This window comes from Bos mutus, chromosome 10 (assembly GCF_027580195.1).
Source record: "Bos mutus isolate GX-2022 chromosome 10, NWIPB_WYAK_1.1, whole genome shotgun sequence".
In the NCBI taxonomy this organism is placed as follows: Eukaryota; Metazoa; Chordata; class Mammalia; order Artiodactyla; family Bovidae; genus Bos; species Bos mutus.
In genome coordinates this window covers 71,231,646-71,252,268 of record NC_091626.1, presented here as the reverse complement: position 1 = coordinate 71,252,268, position 20,623 = coordinate 71,231,646, and the positions used below count along the sequence as shown (strand labels likewise).

The following is a 20,623-nucleotide window of genomic DNA, read 5'->3' as shown; positions in this document are numbered from 1 at the left end:
ACAACCCTGTCAAGAAAAATCAGTTCAAGGAGGAGGAATGACTTATTTCCAGACCCACAGTAACTCCAAGCCCTGAACTCCAAAAGGAAAGGAGGAAGAAGGGCTCGCCACCCCCACCCCAGCCTCCTCCAGGCAGCAGCCTGGGATGCTGGCCGGGTCTCTGCCGGGAAAACTTGGAGAGATCGAGGCCCCGCCCCCTGACCTTGTACTCTGCCAGCCTCGGGGATAGGGAGTGGGGAAAGCCTCAGCTAGTTCCCAAGACACAGTCCCCACTTGGGCACACGCCCTGGGTTGAGGCTTCCTGGGGAAGCCGAAGGCCTAGAACTCGCGCCGAAGAAGGGGGAAAAGCCCCCGAGACCTGGACGCCTTAGCCCAGAATGGGTGGAACGAGGAAAGGAGCCCGAGGGGACCGGGTGCGGGAGCGAAAGCTGGAGCAGCTCCACCCCCGCGGGGTCAGGGCCCTTGGAATTGCCCTGGAGGAATTCCTGGAGGAATCCCTGCGGAGTTGGGGTGTCGAGCGCGGCGTGGGGCGGAGCAATCCTTCCGGCCTTCCCGAGCGAAGGTGGGCACTGAGAGGCAGCGAAGGCCAGGCCCGGGTTTTCTGTATATCCAGGAGGCCTGGGCTTCCCGACCACCCCCGGAGCAACAGGGAGCCTTCCCGGCTGGGCAGGAGCCCAGGAAGGCCCGCGCTTTCTCTGAAAGTGAAAGGAGTGGGCGGGGGGCGCGGCCGAGGCGGGGCCCAGGCGGGCTGCGGCGCAGGCTCCGCCTCGGGGCAGTCTCGAGCCGGGGGCGCCGAGCGTCTCCAGTGCCCGCCGCGCCGCGGGCTGGTGGGCTCTGCCGCGGCTCTGTTACCGGGAAATGACCCTGCCCGGGGGCCCGACGGGCATGGCGCGGCCGGGAGGCGCGGGGCCGTGCAGCCCTGGGCTGGAGCGGGCTCCGCGCCGGAGCGTCGGGGAGCTGCGCCTGCTTTTCGAGGCGCGCTGCGCTGCGGTCGCTGCTGCCGCCGCCGCCGGGCAGCCCCGGGCTCGCGGGGCCAAGCGGCGAGGGGGACAGGTCCCCAACGGGCTTCCGCGGGCTCCCCCTGCCCCAGTGATCCCGCAGCTGACTGTGACGGCCGAGGAGCCGGACGTGCCCCCGGCCAGCCCCGGGCCGCCAGAGCCGGAGGGTAGCTGGCTCCCGGCTGTGGGTTCGTCGCACCTGCAGCAGCCGCGCCGCCTCTCCACCTCGTCGCTCTCCTCCACTGGCTCCTCGTCGCTGCCCGAGGATTCGGAGGACGATCTTCTGAGCGACAGCGAGAGCCGGAGCCGCGGCAACGTGCAGCTGGAAGCGGGCGAGGACGTGGGTCAGGTACGGGCCGCGGGGCGGGGCCGGAGCGGGGACCTGCTTGGAGCTCGCTGCGGACCAACTCCCGCCCTAAGCTCCCTCCCCCGAGAGTCCCCTTCTCCCTCTTTAGGCAGTGGGGTCGGTAGGAGGCGCCGGGCCAACCCCTCGCCTTGACATATTTTACTCCAGTTCTACAGGCGAGTCGCGACCCAGGCCCTGGGGCGTCTAAGGGAGTGAGGAATCCCCGAGACCGGCTACGGAGACCGGTGGGGCGGCGGGGCAGCGTGACTTGCCGGCCGTGAGATGGCTGGAGGGATCGGAGGGGCTTAGCGTTGCCCGGCGAACTCTCGCCGAGACGTGAGGACGAGCCTCCTTCTCTGCCGCCCCCTCTCCCGCGCCGCCGCCCCACCCCCGCCGTTGCCACGGTTTCCCTCTCCTGAGTGGGAGTGGAGCCAAGCTCCAGGCTCCGCTCGCGAACTGCCGCCGTCTGCTCCCGGCGCCCGCACCAGGCTTGGACGCGGGCAAGGGAGGGGCGCGGGACAGCGAGCTTAGGCAGGGGGCGGAACGCTGCCCTCCTCCGCTTTGCTGCTCCTAATTCTGGCCGGGGAGGGTGGAGGGAGGTAAACTGAGGCTGAGAGGGTGGGACCAGTCTGCCGATCTCCGCCCCCGGTAGCCTGGATGTTCTGGGGCCAGGTTTGACCCTTTGATAACCCAGGCTAGGGTATGGTGCAGTCATTCCCCGTGCCTGCCCCTCCGGGTCGTGTTTCTCCCAGGATAGCCGTCCTGTCCCCCTTGTTTTAATCAAGGCCAAATACTTTAAATAACTATCCGCGGTCAACGAGAAGGAGTTGCTCTAGATCCACGTTATGCAAGTGTCCCTGAAGTGGAGGAAGAGGCGAAGGGCGCCCTCAGTCTCTGGTGGCTCGGGGCTTGCCCAGAAGGGCGGTGAGAGCAGCGGCCGTGCGCCGGGGCGGCCGGGCCTGCGGGACCTAGGCTCCCCCCGCGCTCGGATTGGACGAGGCGCTAGAGTCACTGTAATGGCTTGCAGTGGCTCCGTGATTCACTTACCCCTGAGACTTACGTTATCCTCAGGGCGACGTGGTTTGTGAAACAAGAAGGAAAAGGAAAAAGTCTCATAGAGCAGGAACCCACCCCGACACCAGGCAGAGGGTGTGGGGAGTCCCTCTCTCCTCCGTAGGGGTACCCCTGACCCCTGACATTTCTGGTGTAACCCTGTTCCCTGAAAGGAGGCGGTGCCGCCCGAGGGTTTCTGAGGCGGGGATGAGGGGCGGTGAGAGGACTCCTCCCTCCCTACCCCCGAAAATCCGGAGCAGTAACTGTGGGCCCAACTCTCCCCCCGTTCAAATCTCTGAGAGCTGAGAGGCGGGCGCTGGAGGCAGGGAGCCACGAGGGCAGCCCCCGGCTTCACTCTTCTTGCTAAAGGCGGAGGAGGACCTGCGGCCCAGGACTGCTTACACGTAGGCAGCCCAGCTGGGGTCAAGACTCCGGGGCCCAGTCGCAGCTGTGCCCTGGGCGTCTTCGGCCGGCCTCTCCAACTCTGGGCCTCCCCGTCACCCGGCGCGGCAGGAGCTGGAGCAGATGGCCGTGGAGGGCCCTTCCAGCTCCAAGGCTGCGAGTACCAGGCCTTCCCAACCCCCAGCCCGCCGGGGCCTCCCCGAAGGCAAACAGCCACGGTGGTGGCAGATAAGCCAGGGCTGTTGACAGAGGCCGCCTGCGTCCGCGTGGAAGGGCCCGGCTCGGACTTTGCCTCGCGGAGCCGCACAGCGCGCCCGCCTAGGCTGCCTTTAGGGCTTCCCCAGGCAGGAAGCAGAGCCCATAGGCTGGCTGACCGTGAAGGATGCGCCCGGGAGAAGGGTACTGCTGCAGCACTCCTCAACTCTCAGCTCTCCAGCCCCTTACACCTCCGGCCTGGGTGGATAACGTAAACAGCGGGAAGCCTTTGAAAGGCTTGTGTACATCCTTCACCTCTTCTTTCTAGAAGCCGCACACTGTGTGCCCAGAGTCTGGAGCTGGGCTCCCCCTCAAGGTAGTTGGGACTGGGCAGCCTGCCTCCTTCCTGCTTCCTTTCCTACGGTAGAGGGAAGAGTCAGGGGGAAGAAAAACCATACAGGCCAAGAGAGGAGTTGGGGGCCTGTCCCCAAGGGCAGCTGGCATGACATTCTTAGGCCTTGTCTGCCTCTTAAAACAATTTTGGGGGTGTTGCTCTAGCAGAAGAGAGGTTGTTTGACTCTTGTTCATTTGATTCTCTTCTCTCAGTGCTCCAGGATGGGTAAGGAGACCTGGATGCCATCCTGTCCTGGGCCCAGAACTCCCACACTTCACTTTTCACTAATTATAGAGCAGAATTTAGGTTAACAGACTTCCTTTTTAAAAAGAAAATGCCCCTGGGAGGGTGAAGTCGTGGGTCACTTATACCTTGGTGCAAATCATTTTATAAATTTAAACTGATTGTTCTCACCACCACCACCACCACCAGGAGTGCTTATTTGATAAAGTATTGGGAACATGGCAAGGGGGTTGGGCTAGTAGAGAGCTTTAGCCAGAGTCTGGATGGCTGGAGGTAGGGCATGGAAGTCAGGAAGAGGGGAGATGAATACCAAAGACAAAGAAAGCAAAGGGCTTCTGGCAGAAGATACACAAAGTGTCTGGTGTGATACAAGAAGCTGGAGTCCTCAGGGCTTCTAAATAAAAGGAGGGTCTGAGGCTAGTATTCAGCTAAGCTCTGCCCAGAAGGAGATGCTCCCTGTCCAGCCTCATGGGTGAAGAATTATCAGAGGGTCCTCCTGTGACTTCGTCAAAGACTCTCACATGGTCAGCTCTCCTGAGCTTTTTGTCCCAAGGTGTCTGGGTAGCCTCTTGCTGTGAGATGCTTTCTCAGACTTCTATTTGCCTGGGCCAGGCAATGGGGTTTTAACCCTTTTTTCAGCCAGGTTTCACTCTGTAACATAATAAATCTGCTTTCTGATATTCACACAATAAAAGCCTTACCTGCTCAAAAATATCTTCCCTGCTGTTGTTCATGTGCCAAAATCCCCACCCACTCGCCAAAGAATGATTCCCCTAGAACCATTCTGGATATATGCATCTTTTATGCATTATGTTCCCTGGGGGAGGTAGCTCCCTAGATGAAGATGGCAGAATTCCATGATGCTTGCATCAACTCCTTCCATATCTGACCCTATCCATTACTGGCAGAGGAACTAAATCCTGTCATTACCAACCAACCTCAAAAGGTGGCTGCGAGGGCTCAAATGGCATAACGGGTTTGAAAGCCTTCTGTAACCCACATGGCTGGAAACAACCTTAGTCTTTGCTGCTCTTGGCTAATATGACCTCACAAAACTTGGGTGGGGAGAGTGGAGAGATAACCCGATGTTATCTCAGTTTGGGAGCAAGCCAATGCTATATTATCACACATCACTCATGAGACAGTAGCTCAGGACTGCAGGTACTAAATCCTCTTCTACCAGCTCCACCTTTCACCTTCCAGCCTCACTCACTGCTCCTACATGATCACAGAAGAAAGGATGATGCAGTTCTCCCATCTCACCTAACCTAAGGCTGATTCCATCTTCTACTGGGGTGGCTACAGAACTAGATGAACCCTATAATGAAGTCCATTCTGGCCCCACTGTCCCCCCAAATTCTGCCAGTAAGTACCTAAAGCTTCCTGAAGCCCCACCACTAAACCCATCCCTTTGGATAAACTAAAGGTGTCCAGCTAACAAAGAGGGGTCCCCAGGCAGATCTCAGTGTTTCCCCAGATATCAAAACACAGCGCCTTGTGGCTGCAAACTGCTTCATCTTATACAAAATTCTTTTTCATGCAGGGTCCATTTGACCTCTGGAACCTGCTGGGACAATTGGAACATGGGGGTGGGTTTTGAACTTGAGCTTAGGGCAGAGACTGGGAGGCCTGCTGGAAGCAGGGATAGCAGGAATGTTAACTCTTTGAACTTTGATTGCCTTCTGTAAAATGGCAAGAGTTACCATCTCAGGCACTTACTGTGCATGTGCAGCAGCATCATGAATTTCAAACTGAGTGTGGGGGAAGAGGGTATAGGATGTGCCACTCAATGTACCTGGCACATACATCCTCCTGGAATTTTATTTGAGGATTCGGAGGTGGGAGAGTTTTATAATAAAACTTGGATTTATTATGCAGCATAATGCAAACCTTGTATGTATTTAAAGAGTGAAAAAGGGAGTTTTGAAAGAGATGTCATGCTTCTAGTGGGCTGCTTCTGGCTACACCCCCAGATCTCTGGGGATTGGACATGTGATCACACCCTACTGAGCCATGTAGGGACTACAGGAAGAAAGCAGGAGCAATGCTGTCTGTTGGAGATGAGAAGCCTGGTGTGCAGTGGGCGGTCAGTAAATGGTGGCTCGTGTTATGGCAACAGCTAGGTCCAGAGGAAACAGGCTCACACAGATGAAATTCTCACTTGAGTTCACTCAGCTAGAAAGTGACAGAGCCAAGACTGGAAGCAACTTCAGACTCCCCCCTCCAGTACTGTGTCACTGACTCCCATCTCCTCGCCATGAAAGCGGTTTTATAGTCAGCAGCCTCCTCTGCTTAAGCCTCCACCCCAGTTCTCCCTCTCACTCTGGTGGACTGAGTGAGAGCTGGATTCCTGGGGACCAGCCTTGTGAAGGCACACATGTCATTCCTCTAAAAGGCAGGCGCCCTGGGAGGAGGCAGCAGACACACTCTTTAGATGAGCAAACCTGTGTGCTCCAGTGGGTAGACACAGGAGTGATGAGCTTGGTGTGGGAAGAGGAAAGGTTCAGAGTATCAGATGATCTCAGACTAGACGCAACGGTCAAGAGGCAAAAGGTACACCAAAATCTCAATTTCCCTCTCAGTTTCATCTAAGATGACAGACCCTCCCCTCTGTATTCCATTTTCAAAACCCAGGTTTCTGGGTCCAGGTTGGGGTACCCTGGCCTTGTCAACTGGTAGGGAGTGAGATGGCATCTAAGGATAGGAAGAGAACCTTGGGGAGCACCAAGCCATTCTTTCTTCAGGCCCTATCAGGTTGGCCTCCCTACCTTGGGCCTGTGTAATGATTTGTTTCCATGTTTGTCTTTCTCCCTAAATAAGAGGAACCAATGGTCCCAAGTATTAAATGATAATCCAGAGTTGTGCAGGTAGTAGTGGTCCACGCCAAGGAATGGGACTGGGGGTGGGGGCTGTCACACTCAAGTCTAATTTACCACTACTCACAACAACCTGGTGGGAGTAGTTATTTCCCCATTTTACGGGGAACTGAAGAAACTGAACTCAGAGGCTTCTCAAGCCCCAGAATATCCCGAGGCATTGGTAAAAGTGCAATGCTCAGAGTTTCCCTGTGGTAGACCTGAAAATCTGCATTTTTTTTTAACATCACGAGACTGTTTTCCTCACAAAAGTCCTAAAACCACTACAGAGCAGTTCAGTAACCTGTCCGTGCAGCTGTGGAGCAGCAGAACTGAGCTTTCTGACGCTAAGGCTGGGGCTCTTTTCAGCACACTGGATGTCTATCATCTCCAGGCGCTTGTCTCAGCGTCCGCCACACAGGCTCACGATAAACCCCTGAGTGAATCAGCCGTTGAAGCTCCAGGCACGAGCTGCTTAGGGTAGGGTGGGACGGGGCGAGACCATGTTCCAGAGGAAGGATGGCTTTACTGCTGAGACGCTGACTGGCAGACCCGGGTCGTGTCGCTTTCAGAAAAGCCACTGGCAGAAGATCCGGACCATGGTGAACCTGCCGGTCATGAGCCCTTTCAAGAAGCGCTACGCCTGGGTGCAGCTGGCAGGGCACACGGGTGAGCACGGGGTCGTGGCGGGTGCGGGGCGGAGGCCGGGAGGAAGGGACTTAGGCGCCACTAACCAAGGTCTGCCCTCAGGGAGTTTCAAGGCAGCGGGCACCAGCGGACTGATCCTCAAGCGCAGCTCGGAGCCGGAGCGCTACTGCCTGGCGCGGCTCATGGCGGATGCGCTACGCGGCTGCGTGCCCGCCTTCCACGGCGTGGTGGAGCGCGACGGCGAGAGCTACCTGCAGTTGCAGGACTTGCTCGACGGTTTCGATGGGCCTTGCGTACTAGACTGCAAGATGGGCGTCAGGTACGCGTGCCCTGCGGGGCGTCTGGAAACCAGTAAAGGGCCCAGGGCGGGAACGAGCGCTCTACGCGTGCCCAAGGCAGTGCTCGACTAGGTTCCAGTGTGCGCCCGCTCACGCCGCGCCGCTGCCTGCGCCTCCGTAGGACTTATCTGGAAGAGGAGCTGACCAAAGCCCGTGAGCGGCCCAAGCTGCGGAAGGACATGTACAAGAAGATGCTGGCAGTCGACCCTGAGGCGCCCACCGAGGAGGAGCACGCGCAGCGCGCAGTTACCAAGCCGCGCTACATGCAGTGGCGAGAAGGCATCAGCTCCAGCACCACTCTCGGCTTCCGCATCGAGGGCATCAAGGTGGGCCAGGCTCGCGTCGCTTTGTATTTCCCGGGCCCTTCCTCCGCCCCAGCCCCACTGTGCAGTGTCTGTCCTCCGTGTTGACCTCCCACCCCGACTGCCCCCGGAAGAGGCACCCTCTGGCGGCCGTCTCGCTGTCCCTGGCATTCAACGTCCCAGGAGGTATCGCTGCGCTAGCCAGATCCTCTCCCTTTGGGCGCACACGTGGCCCCTGACGATTTCTGCCCACCTTCTACAGAAAGCCGACGGCTCCTGCAGTACAGACTTCAAGACCACGCGAAGCCGAGAGCAGGTGATCCGCGTCTTTGAGGAATTTGTGCAAGGGGATGCGGAAGTGCTGGTGAGCGTGGGATCCCAGAACCCTGAGATGCTGGGGAGCCTGATACCGAGGGGTGCCCCCAGGTCAGGTCATCTGACGCAACACCCGTCCGTACGTGACCCCCATCCCAGTGTTTATCGCACTGCGCTGTTATTGCTTTACAACAATTCTGGGCTGCGCGCCACGTGGGGGCCTGCGCCTTCTTCACCATGGTATTTGCCAAGCCAAGCATGCATCGTGGCGTTCTTCATAATCTCACAATCGCAGAGGTTCAGTTGGTATTTAATTTGTCCTCCCCTTCTCCACCCTCTCCAGAGGAGGTATCTGAACCGCCTGCAGCACATCCGGGACACTCTGGAGGTCTCTGAGTTCTTTAGGAGGCACGAGGTAAGAAGGGCAGGCTCACGTGTCTGTGGTCTGTGAGGGAAGAGGGTGGAGGGCTTCTCCACCGTGGCCTGACGGTGGGGGACTCGGCAGGTGATCGGCAGCTCGCTCCTCTTCGTGCATGATCACTGCCATCGCGCCGGCGTGTGGCTCATCGATTTTGGCAAGACCACGCCCCTCCCTGACGGCCAGACCCTGGACCACCGGCGGCCCTGGGAAGAGGGCAACCGAGAGGACGGCTACTTGCTGGGGCTGGACAATCTCATTGGCATCCTGGCCAGCCTAGCCGAGAGATGAGGCTGGGCCCCTGTCCCTGCTGACCTGAGGGTCTGACAGATGGAGCTGCGCCTGCGTCCCCACCATGCATGCAGGCAAGAGAGACTGAAACCCCGCGATGCGGAGCAGTGCATACCGCCCTGTAGGGACAAGTGCCAACCACTGTGGGACACACTGCACGCGCAGGGCCTGGCCCCCTACAAGCCCCAGTGTTCCTAGAGCCGGCGACGCTAATTAAGCGGGGGAGGGAGGAGGAGAGCAGGGTAAGTGGCTTCTTCTTCAGCCCAGCTCTTCTGAGGGGGCTCCATACCTCTCCAGAGAAGCCAGATAAAGAACTTTGTTTCACAGGCACTAGATCTATTGGTCTGAACTCCCACACTACAATGGACTCCTCTTCCCAATAAAACTCAAAGACACCAGCTTTGACTCTGGGCTCATCCCCTTCTTCCCTCTGGTCCCTTCTTTCTTGGTTCCCTAGCATCTGTCAGGTGCATTCAGATCACTGTGGTCTATGACAAGAGCTCTTTGTTAGCGGCATGTGTAGTGTTGAGGGCTGCCCAGGTGGAGGATGCTAACTGGGGTAAGGGCAATCCAGAGAAGGCTTCCTGCAGGAGGCAATTTCAATTCCCCACCTACACCTTGTGGGTGGGGGTGGCCTCTAGCTCCACATATCAAAGGCTGGGAGTGGCCAGGCTCTTGCCCAGGAGGCCTGAGACTGGTTTCCAGGATAGAGAGCTCAGTGGTGCCAGGCCAGCCCTGAGACAGGCCCAGACGTGTAGCACAGACTGCAGGAGACAGAGGCTACGTGGGACTCAAGCCACCTAGAAGCCTGGGGAGGAGTGCAGGGAGGAACTGGCACCATCAGTGCCAGAGTCCTCACCCTTAGGACCCTTAGGCCACAGGTGAGACTCCAAAGGTTCCAAGGTTGGTTACTCCTGGATTCGGGGGCTTGAGGCCAAAGAGCAGCTGGGGATCGAGGAGGCTCCTTCCCCAGTTCTTCAAGCTCCCTAAACTCAGTTCCTGGGCCTGTGGAGATCTTAGGCCCCCCAGAGACAGGCTCCCCAGCCCCTTCCTCCTCCAGAATGGGTTACTTACATTGAAAGGGGTGAATTCAGCACAACAGGGTTCTTTAATAGGAAGGTAGGGGAGTAGGGCTTCATAGTGTTGTTTTATGGTTTCCCTCCTGGTCCCCAAGTCCAGGATGGTTGGGTCAGGTCAGGTGGCACACCCGAGTGCTGTACTGAAGATGCTCCAAGATGCTGGCAAAACGAGGGCAAAGTCATCCACCCCCACTCCCCTGCCCCATGACACAGTCGGCACCTCCTGACTGGTGCACCCAGGGCAGGGCATATAGCCCAGTGAGATCTCCCAGAGCAGCATTTAAAGACCTGCATCACACGTGGGGGGAACCGAGTGCAGTGGAACCCATCAGGAACAGCTTCCCTTTCCCTCACATGAGGTGACCCAAGGTAGTGGAGTGCATGTTATCACCAGGAGTCTGTCTTGGATGTAAAAATGCCCTCCAGGGAGGCTTCAAATGGTCCGAAGGTGCTGGTAAACTCCCTTGGAGCACCACATGCCCAGGTCCTACACCTGTAGATATTGCTTGCATCCAGAAGTCTCCAATCTTGGCCACTTGGCTGGATCCAGTGCAGCTCAGCAGGCAGTTCCTGGTGGCTCAGCAGAGTCAGGCAAAAAAATCACTGCCAGAACTCCAGCCTTGATCTTTTCTTTAAAAGTTATGTAAAAGGGCTATTCCTTGGGGAGGGAGCAGGATTGGAGGTCCCCAGGGCTAGATCACTCGGACCTGTGGATGAAGTGATTTTCTTCCAGGTAGTAGCAAACCTTGGCTATGTCCCGAGCCAGCTGAAGGAGGTCTTGCATGCCCAGAGGTGATGGCTGGGCCTGGGTCAGGCAGAACACACATCAGACCATACAGGTTTGGGGACCCATGAACAGGTCTTTAGGTGAGCCTAGAGGGCTGGAAAAGGGTCACACCAGCTGCAGCTGGCTCTGATTCAGGAAACCCTTCATGGCCCCTCCAGACACCAACTCCAGCAGAATTAGGCCAGAGGTAGCCCTGATGTACTCACAGTATTCTGATGTTCTGATGGCTGAACTCGCTGGTAGTGCATATACCCTATCACCAGCAGGGAGAGAAATCATGCTCTAGGCTCCACAAGGCTGGAGAGGAGCTCTAGGTCCCTAGAGCTGCTACCTTTCAGCCCCAGGGTGAAGAGAAACTATTTCTGCAGGTGGGTCTGGGTGCCTCCCTCCCACTTGCACCTCTGCGCCTTGCCCTGGGTGCACCCCAGGATGAGCTCCCCAGTGAGGAAATCCAGCCAATCCTGTGGACAGCAGAGTTCTGGCAGAGTCCAGGGAGGGAGAGGGGCTTCCCTGGTGGCTCAGCTGATAAAGAATCTGCCCGCAATGCGGTAGACCTGGGTTGGGAAAATCCCCTGGAGAAAGAAAAGGCTACCCACTCCAGTATTCTGGCCTGGAGAATTCCACGGACTATCCATGGTGTCACAAAGAGTCAGACTTGACTGAGCGACTTTCTCTAGGGAGGAAGGCAACAGAGCTCCTGAGTACCCCGGACACTTCTAGAGGGCGGGTTGACCCTATCTCCAGCCGTGACTCCTTCCTCAGAGACCCTTCTCTTCTACTCTCAGTCAGAAGCGCCACCCCTCTCACCTTGATAGTCACCTGCAGAAGGCTGAGGTCCCCAGGAAGGCCAATTACCAGTCCCTCATAGGTTTCTCCAAAGACACCACGGGCCAGGGCTCTGCAGAAAGGCAGATTGGAAGGGAGTGGGTGGTTGGGTCTGGGGAAGCGTCCTTGAGGGTCTAGAGCCTCCTTAACCTCCCCTGTCCCCTGCTCATCCTCCATATGCTCAACTGGCCCTCTCTCAAGGTCTGAGCTCTCTGCATCATGGCATGTCCCCAAGGACAAGCTTTGCAGGGGTGACGGTGACCAGGGCAGAGTCAGGGCAGAAGAAAGGGCAGGTGTGGGGTAAGGTGGTGGGGTGGGATTCTGTGCTAAGTCTTCCCTTGGGTCCCTGCAGACACTCTGGGGTGAAGGCAATCCTTATGCCAAAGAATCATATTTAGGGTCCCTACCATCCCAGAACTGGGGATGACAGCTGACTTTGCCAGGTTACTTCCCCTTTCAGGGCTTCTCTGACCTCCATCTCCTCTATACAAGGGGTTTGGATGAGATGCTCACTGGGACCCATAATTCACCACAGCAGGGAGCAAGATGGAGGCTGGGGATTCAGAGTGCATAGGCTCTCAGAAGGAGGGAGAGGATTCAGCTGAGCAGAATGAAATTGGCTGAGGAAACCTCCGTAAGCCCTGGGGGCAGCATACAGGACTGGGCTGGGCCAAGCCTCACCTGGAAGTAGTAGGGGTTGGGGATTGTCCTTATGGTGGAGATGTAAAGCTTGATGATCTGGAGCTCAAGGCCTGGCAGCTTCATCCACCATGGATCCTGCCACTTCTTATGGTTCACCAAGGGTGGGAGGAACACTGGCATACTCTCTACCTGCCCATCAGGCCCGCCCTGACCTGCCCCCCTGCCCAGGACACCTCTCCAGATGCCCATTAAGATAAATGTTGTTCTCAGGCCTCCCCACGTACTTCTACTTTTTAGAACCCTAGGGGAGTTTGCCACTTCTCTCCTGGGAGTAGAGGTTTGAAATCAACTGTTTGCCCCTGGGACCCCACAGAAGCCTGTTGGCTCAGTGAAGAAATCAGCCATGCCTGCTGGGTGCTCTGTACCCAGAATCAGGACCCCACACACCGTAGGAAGGCTCAGTGTCAAGACCACCACCACAGCCGCCATCAGAAACAAAAGGCCTGAGGGGGTGGGCAGGTCCTCCAGTGGGAAACTCCTCTCTGTCCCTCTACCCCAACTTTTAGTGATGCCTCAAGACTCAGCTCGAGTGTTCACTTTTCCATGATGCTTTCCTCACTTATCCTAAATGAATGCAACTGCTCCCTCCTCATCACCCCTAAGACACTTTACACCTCCCATGGCAACTGTCACTACAAGATATAGGTAGATATCTAGATATAAATGTAGACATACATAGAGACAGTAATCAGTATCTCCCCTACCACACTAGACTACATGCTTCCTGAAGGTAGAGCATGCACTGATACACCTCTAATCCCCTGGCCAATACTCAGCACAGTGCCTGGCACACAGCAGATATCCTTCCCAGTGCCCTAGTGCTCATCCCCTCCCACGGTCCCACAAGTCCAGACCTCAGACACAGGCAGGACATACCCATGCAGGTGACGTTATCCTCAGCCAGCTCCATGCCCTCTGGGCACGTGCAGTTGGCCAACTGGAACTCAGCCTGGCATTGGCAGATCTTCAAAAGGCAAAGGCAGCAATTGAGGTCTAGTTGAATCTCCACCTCTCCGTGACTCTCCATGACAATGAGTAAAAGAATTGATATTGCTGGGTGGGGGTGGGGGCGTATGTACTTTTTCCAGTCTCGTGGTTAATTTTAGCCCTGAACTTTGGAACGAGGAGCAATGCCAGGCATTTAGAGAGGGTGGGAGAGTTTGGGGGACTTCTGTCAAGCTTGTATGCTTCCTTTTCTGGGATTCTTGAGCTTGCAGGTTGTTGAAGAGAATTCAGAGCAAGAGATAATTTGACAAGCAGACCAGAATGCCCCATTCTGACATCACAAGTGACAGCCCAGCTCCCAAGTATTCCTGAGTTGTGCAAGACTGGGTAGTTCACAGGGCAGAGCTGGTGGTCAGATGGGAGAGACTGAGGAAAAGGGCTAGACTAGGCTGAAAGGTGGGGGATAGGGGCCAATACCTGCCAGAAGCTGCAGGCAGAGCTCACTGTTGGGGTGTATGACAAATACAGCACCCTCCTCATCAGTCCAGGTGATGTCAGTCTCTGAGGCATCACTCCCTGCCAGAAACTGAGATAGAGGGTTGGCTATGAAATGGGGGAAGGAAGAGGAGCATACAGCTCCTCACAGACGGAAAGCTGGCTTATACAGCAGGGAAGCCGGAGTCTCCCCGTGGAAACCCCAGTGTGGCCTTGTCTACACTCACATCACAGTACTAGTGCTGCCGGATGGCAGGTGGGAGCTGAGGGGCCAGCGAGGTGGGAAGAAATAATAGCTGGAATCTGCAAGCCTGGCTCAGGTTGGCTGCTCCTTGTCTGTCTGAACCTCTTTAATCCCATGTTCTCAACTATAAAATGGAAGAGGCCCAACCCACATGCTCCACTTCTACAACAATGGAGATAACGTGTATAAAGTACTTAGGAACAATACTGCCCAGACAGACAGGAAGGCTCCATTTCTTTATAGCAGTGGTTTCCAAACTCTGGAGTACATGAGAATCACCTAGAGACTTGACTAAAACACAGATAATGGGGCCCTCCCCTAAACTTCTGATTCAGGAGGTTGGAGGGAGGCTGAGAATTTGTATATCTAGCAACTTCAGTTCAGTTCAGTTTAGTTCAGTCGCTCAGTCGTGTCTGACTCTTTACAACCCCATGAATTGCAGCACACCAGGGCTCCCTGTCCATCACCATCTCCTGGAGTTCACTCAAACTCATGTCCATCGAGTCAGTGATGCTATCCAGCCATCTCATCCTCTGTCATCCCCTTCTCCTCCTGCCCTCAATCCCTCCCAGCATCAGAGTGTTTTCCAATGAGTCAACTCTTCACATGAGGTAGTGAAAGTACTGGAGTTTCAGCTTTAGCATCATTCCTTCCAAAGAAATCCCAGGGCTGATCTCCTTCAGAATGGATGGTTGGATCTCCTTGCAGTCCAAGGGACTCTCAGGAGTCTTCTCCAACACCACAGTTCAAAAGCAGCAATTCTTCGGCGCTCAGCTTTCTTCACAGTCCAACTCTCACATCCATACGTGACCACTGGAAAAACCATAGCCTTGACTAGATGGACCTTTGTTGGCAAAGTAATGTCTCTGCTCTTCAATATGCTATCGAGGTTGGTCATAACTTTTCTTCCAAGGAGTAAGTGTCTTTTAATTTCATGGCTGCAGTCACCATCTGCAGTGATTTTGGAGCCCCCCAAAAATAATCTGCACTGTTTCCCCATCTATTTCCCATGAAGTGATGGGACCAGATGCCATGATCTTAGTTTTCTGAATGTTGAGCTTTAAGCCAACTTTTTCACTCTCTTTCACTTTCATCAAGAGGCTTTTTAGGTCCTCTTCACTTTCTAACATAAGGGTGGTGTCATCTGCATATCTGAGGTTATTGATATTTCTCCCAGCAATCTTGATTCCAGCTTGTGCTTCCTCCAGCCCAGCGTTTCTCATGATGTACTCTGCATAGAAGTTAAATAAAGCAGGGTGACAATATACAGCCTTGACGTACTCCTTTTCCCATTTGGAACCAGTCTGTTGTTCCATGTCCAGTTCTAACTGTTACTTCTTGACCTGCATATAGGTTTCTCAAGAGGCAGGTCAGGTGGTGTGGGATTCCCATCTCTTTCAGAATTTTCCACAGTTTATTGTGATCCACACAGTCAAAGGCTTTGGCATAGTCAATAAAGCAGAAATAGGTGTTTCTCTGGAACTCTCTTGCTTTTTCCATGATCCAGCGGATGTTGGCAATTTGATCTCTGGTTCCTCTGCCTTTTCTAAAACCAGCTTGAACATCAGGAAGTTCACGGATCACGTATTGCTGAAGCCTGGCTTGGAGAATTTTGAGCATTACTTTACTAGTGTGTGAGATGAGTACAGTTGTGCGGTAGTTTGAGCATTCTTTGGCATTGCCTTTCTTTGGGATTGGAATGAAAAACTGACCTTTTCCAGTCCTGTGGCCACTGCTGAGTTTTCCAAATTTGCTGGCATATTGAGTGCAGCACTTTCACAGCATCATCTTTCAGGATTTGAAATAGCTCAACTGGAATTCCATCACCTCCACTAGCTTTGTTTGTAGTGATGCTTTCTAAGGCCCACGTGACTTCACATTCCAGGATGTCTGGCTCTAGGTGAGTGATCATACCATCGTGATTATCTTGGTGGTGAAGATCTAGCAACTTAGGTGGTGCTAATGGCTCAGGCACCATGCTCTGAGAACTGCTGACTTATACTACCCCTGCCTCTCTGCCTCCCAGCTCAGCTTGCTAACGCAGCCAGCTCTAAGTTCCTGGGACTGCTACAGATCAAGGATGGGACATGTTGTGCTGACAAAGATCCTGGATGTAAAAGAAAATCGAGGGAGTACAGTCTGCACGTGTGCTTTGCAACCTACCCGACCTCTTTTTCTGATATTTATTACTCTACCTGCTCTGGCCTGGAAGGCAGGCTCAACACTTTTCCCAACTGTCTTCCGAGGGACTAGGTCTGTCCTTAAGGCTGTAACCTTACTTCACTCTCGGGGCTGCCCCGCTGCCCTCCCCAAGGGTGCACCTCAGCGCTGCCGCCACCTCCCGCGAAGCCGCCGGCTGCCCCCCAGCCAAGCTTAGCCCAGACCTCCGCGTTGCCCTGACTGCCCCGACCCCTTCCTCGCTGACTCGCCGGCGGGGAGTGTAGGGGGCCCGCGAGGTCCAGAAGCCCCCTGCACCTGTAGAGAGACACGGGGTGGCTGGCCGCGGGGACGGGAAGCACGGCCTCCGGTCCTCGCAGCCCGCGCCCTCACCTGCCGCCCCGCCTCTTCAGCTGCTCCTGGGCGCCACCGAGCGGTTCTCTAGTTTCTGGGCGGTGGTCTGAGTTCCCCCTCGGTCCTGCGGCTTCACGTACGCCCGACCGCCTCCTGCGGCCGCCACCAGCAGCGGCTTCGGCTCACCTGTGCGCAGCTACGCGGCAGCGACACACAGGGGCACGCCCTCCAGCCGCCGAATGAGAAGCCGGGCGCTGGGCGAGGGCTCGCGCCCCAGGGACTAGAGTAAAGATAGGGGCTCGCAGTCAGGCCCACGGCTTTGGGGACGCCAAGGAGATCCTGTGAGTGCGCGCTCGGTGGGAAGGACCCCAACGCCTAGCTCCGGAGACCGGGACAGCACGCGCGGAGGGAAGCACGAACCCGAAAGACGTAGGTGGCGCCCCCACCACCTCCTGCCCAGCGCCATGACCCTGGGACCCCTTCGATCCCATTCGTCGCCGCCCTCTCCTCAACAGCTCGGAAACTCTCCCGCGGGAAGTCCGGTGCCGGTGCTGCAATCGGTGGAGGCCTGGGCCCTTCCCTCCCAGTGCTGAGGTCTGAACCCTGAGAAACGCCCCTCGCTCCACCCAGCCCCTGCTGTGGGGCGCTTGAGCCGCTCCGCTTCCTTCCAGACAGGCGTCCTCTCCCAGCTGCCCCACGAGGATGTAAGGCGGTTCTCCCGCAACCAAGGGAGCAGATGGCAGAGACAAGATTCCATGTGCCTGTGATAGGTGTCTATTGGTACCTTTGCTGCCCGAGGCGCCATGGGCTGAGATCCTGCGGAAAGCGGGCTCTGAGTCCCTGGCCCTTGACCATTGGTCCTCAGCCTGCCCGCCTAAGGTAGAGATTAGTGATGGAGGAGGTTCCAGAAGTTCTTATCTGAGGGACCTAGGGGATATTGTGTATTTTGAAGGAATGCGGAGACTAGGTGTGCAAACCATAAAATTAGATTTTGCTCTTATTTCAAGAGGCTTAATGGAGATGGTGAGGGAGGCTCAAGCCACCTCTTGCAGCAGCCGCTGGTTATGAATACTCCACTTGGCAGGAACAGGCTCCTGGGAATAGCTAACTTGATGGCAACTATTGCCACCCCTTCCAGGGTTTGGCTGGAAGGGACAAAGCTGCTTGTCACTGCAGGATACACCAAGACTCAAAGTGGAGCACAGGTACCCTTAGTTCCCCAGGCCACAGAACCTCAGATTTTCAGCTGCTGCCCACATCTACTCCTGTTTCTGCCAGTATCTATTCTTTATAGATACTGGCCAGCACTCCATGCCTACCACAACTGCTCAGAGTCCCAGGGCCCCCACTGTTACCACCACACTGCTGCTAGTGTGGTCCTGGGCCCAAGCCAGCTCCTGGCCCTGCAGATGGAGAAGAGCCAACACCCCTCAGCGCCTGGAAGCAGGGAGGGAGGAAAGGGTCAGGAGCACCTGCCCCAGCCTGAGGGACCCCACACAGAGTGGAGAGCAGAGGAGGAGGAGGAAGGAGCTCAGAGCTCACCTGAGGGAATTATGGGAGAGGCTGGCTCAAAGCTGCTAGGCAGGGTGGTGATGTCTGGGTCCCAGGGACTTGGAGCTGGTGGCAGCAAGGATGAGGATGGGGGAAATGGTGCCTGGGACCCCAAGCTGGAGCAGAGAATTGCACCTGAAAGGTGATGAGGTGACAGCAGGGTTGGGAGAGGGCACATGTGTTAACAGGAGGGCAGATGGAGAGCCTCTCGCAGCCACACCCCTATCCCAACCTAGCTGGGACATACTAGCACCTGGAAGCTGCCCAAGCCAACTCTGGTTGCCAAAAGCCCACTGGGGTGGGGTAGGGGTGATGTGTGCTCACTTTTCTTCCCCGGAGAGCTTTTCCCAGTGGATGTCTTGGGCACAGCACTGAGGTCCATCCTTCAGGGCCCCCATTTTCCTCTCCACTTAGTTTGGTGGTTCTGCTCCCATGCCACGCTGAGACCCAGGGCCTGTCCCTCCTTCCCCAGCAGATATCTGGATCCTGGGATCAGGCACCCACCACATTTCTTTACCTGCACTCCCCATGCTTTGGCTGCAAGGGTTAAAGTGTTCAAGGCCTCTGCAGGAGCCACTTGGAACCCCGTTTGTCTGCCACCCCCAAGTCTAGGAAGTTGCCTGTAACATTATGGTCCCCTGACTGCCTGAAGGCACTTACCAGAGACACAGCAGCAGCTGAAGGAAGAGGACTGGCCCGCCGCCGCAGCCAGAGTTGCAGGCTCAGACTGCTGCTTTTAGGAATGTCCTGCCTCTTACTGGAGACCGCTGGGTCCTAAAGCTGACCTGACTACCCCCAGCTCAGACCCTGGGATGTCAAGCATTCACTTGTATAGTTTTGTTGCCTATGTCAACTCTGTGCACAACTTCCACGATTTGGTGAAAAGCCTGGGCCTGATATCAAAAGACCAGAGTGCCAGGAATTCCCTGGTGATCCAGTGGTTAGGACTTCGTGCTTCCACTGCAGGGGCATGGGCTCAATCCCTGGCCGGGAAACTAAGACCTTGCATGCTGTGCTGCAGGGAAAAAAAGACTAGCATCTGTAGTGAACTGGGTTTGGTGAAGAGATCACAACTCAAGGAGTTTCTCTACCACTTGCAAAAACATAGGAAGGGAAGTTGTTTTGTAACCACAAGGCACCCGATAACTGAGAGGGCCACACTCCATCAGGTGGTTTTGTGTCTTCATTTTTTTTTTTTTTTTTTTCTCAAAATACCAATTTTGAAGGCTGAGACCTAATAAAAAAAATACTGAAAAAAGAAGTTATAGTAGTTAGCTACTTGGTAATCTCTGAATGTATAGTGCTGGTTGTAGACACTACAGTGATTCAAAAAAAAAAAAAAACGTCTGGCACTTATGTCTTTTTTTAACTCTTACTATGAGGTCACAGAATTTACTTTACAAGGTCCCTATAAGCCGATGGTTCTCAAAGCGTGGTTGGTTCTGGACAGCAGCAGCAGATGGGAGCTTGTTAGAAATGCAAATTCTTGGGTTTCACCCTAGACCTACTTTATCAGAAACACTGGCAGTAGGGCCCAGTGATCTGTTTCAACACCATGTCCAAGTGATTTTTTTGTTCACATAAGTTTGAGAACTATTGATGTTTCATAAATATGGGAGTTGCTCAGTACAACATACAGTTTAATTCTGTATTCAGCAGCTCCGTTTATAGGGGATGGGTTCTTTACCTACTGATGGCACATGGCTCTCACCCTGACCTGTAAACACAATGATTATAATTTCACACAGCAAGTGACACTAAGAAAGCTTAGTGTTGGAATTCAGACATAAGAACAAACTAGAGGTGCCAAAAGGAAGAGAGAAACTGATGAACCAGAGTTTACTTTTTGATCCAATCCTCCCCAGTCTTTGCCTACCATCACTAAAGTCCACAGTGGAAGAGGTGTTGTAGAACCTCACTATATAGAACCCCACTACCCATACCCCGCCCCAGACCCACCATCAATCAAATTCATATGTTGAAACTGAATCTCCATATTGAGCCTATTTGAAGGTGGTGCCACTAGGGAGTTATTAAGTCATGAGGTTTTCACCTTCATGAGTGGAATGGGATTAGTACCCTTATAAAAAGATGCCCCAGGGGAGTTCCCTGGTGGCCTAGTGGTTAGGACACAGCATTTTCATTGCCATTGCCTGGGTTCAATTCCTAGTCAAGAAACTGAGATCTCACAAGCTGTGTGGCCAAAAATAAGAGGCCCCAGAGAGTTCTCTTGTCCCTTCTGCCATGGGGGAGCTGTCTATGAACCAGGAAGCAGGTCTTCACCAGATACTAAATCTGCGAGCACCTTGATATTAGACTTTCTTGTCTCTGAAAGTGAAAGTAGCTCAGTCATGTCCAACTCTGTGACCGCATGGACTACACAGGCCATGGAATTCCCCAGGCCAGAATACTGAAAGTGGGAAGCTGTTCTCTTCTCCAGGAGATCTTCCCAACCCAGAGATCGAACCTAGGTCTCCCACATTCCAGGTGTTTTCTTTACCAGCTGAGCTGAAAGGAAAACCCAAAAATACTGGAGTGGGTAGCTTATCCCTTCTCCAGTGGATCTTCCTGACCTAGGAATTGAACCAGGGTCTCCTGCATTGCAGGTGGATTCTTTACCAACTGAGCTATCAGGGAAGACTTCCCAGTCTCTAGAACTCTGAGAAATAAATATCTGTTGTTCATA

The 20,623-nt window shown here is 54.9% G+C and overlaps 2 protein-coding genes across 2 annotated transcripts; one reads left to right on the top strand and one right to left on the bottom strand.

Annotated features, from left to right (window-relative positions):
- Positions 1-266: 266 nt before the first annotated feature.
- On the top strand, positions 267-9,191 carry ITPKA (inositol-trisphosphate 3-kinase A). The gene is made up of 7 exons (XM_070378201.1): positions 267-1,347; positions 7,059-7,155; positions 7,237-7,453; positions 7,594-7,798; positions 8,037-8,138; positions 8,433-8,504; positions 8,595-9,191. Exons 1-7 carry the CDS (start codon positions 859-861, stop codon positions 8,796-8,798), a joined length of 1,386 nt encoding a protein of 461 aa, XP_070234302.1. The 5' UTR covers positions 267-858; the 3' UTR covers positions 8,799-9,191.
- Positions 9,192-10,056: 865 nt separating this feature from the next.
- LTK (leukocyte receptor tyrosine kinase) lies at positions 10,057-18,319 on the bottom strand. Its single transcript, XM_005911833.2, is given in 18 exon segments — positions 10,057-10,094; positions 10,097-10,162; positions 10,264-10,386; positions 10,389-10,480; positions 10,585-10,682; positions 10,776-10,863; positions 10,865-10,900; positions 11,088-11,153; positions 11,473-11,565; positions 12,094-12,343; positions 13,068-13,155; positions 16,155-16,285; positions 16,288-16,350; positions 16,426-16,582; positions 16,807-17,075; positions 17,171-17,260; positions 17,929-18,072; positions 18,262-18,319. Coding segments are annotated over 18 exon segments (1,950 nt in total).
- Between the last annotated feature and the right edge of the window lie 2,304 nt (positions 18,320-20,623).

What these genes read in the sequence shown, in the direction of transcription:
- ITPKA (XM_070378201.1), top strand. Translation starts at nt 859, where the DNA reads ATGACCCTGCCCGGGGGCCCGACGGGCATGGCGCGGCCGGGAGGCGCG. An exon ending in CGGGCGAGGACGTGGGTCAG is followed by an intron (nt 1,348 to 7,058) that starts GTACGGGCCGCG and finishes TGTCGCTTTCAG; the next exon opens with AAAAGCCACTGGCAGAAGAT. An exon ending in AAGGGGATGCGGAAGTGCTG is followed by an intron (nt 8,139 to 8,432) that starts GTGAGCGTGGGA and finishes CACCCTCTCCAG; the next exon opens with AGGAGGTATCTGAACCGCCT.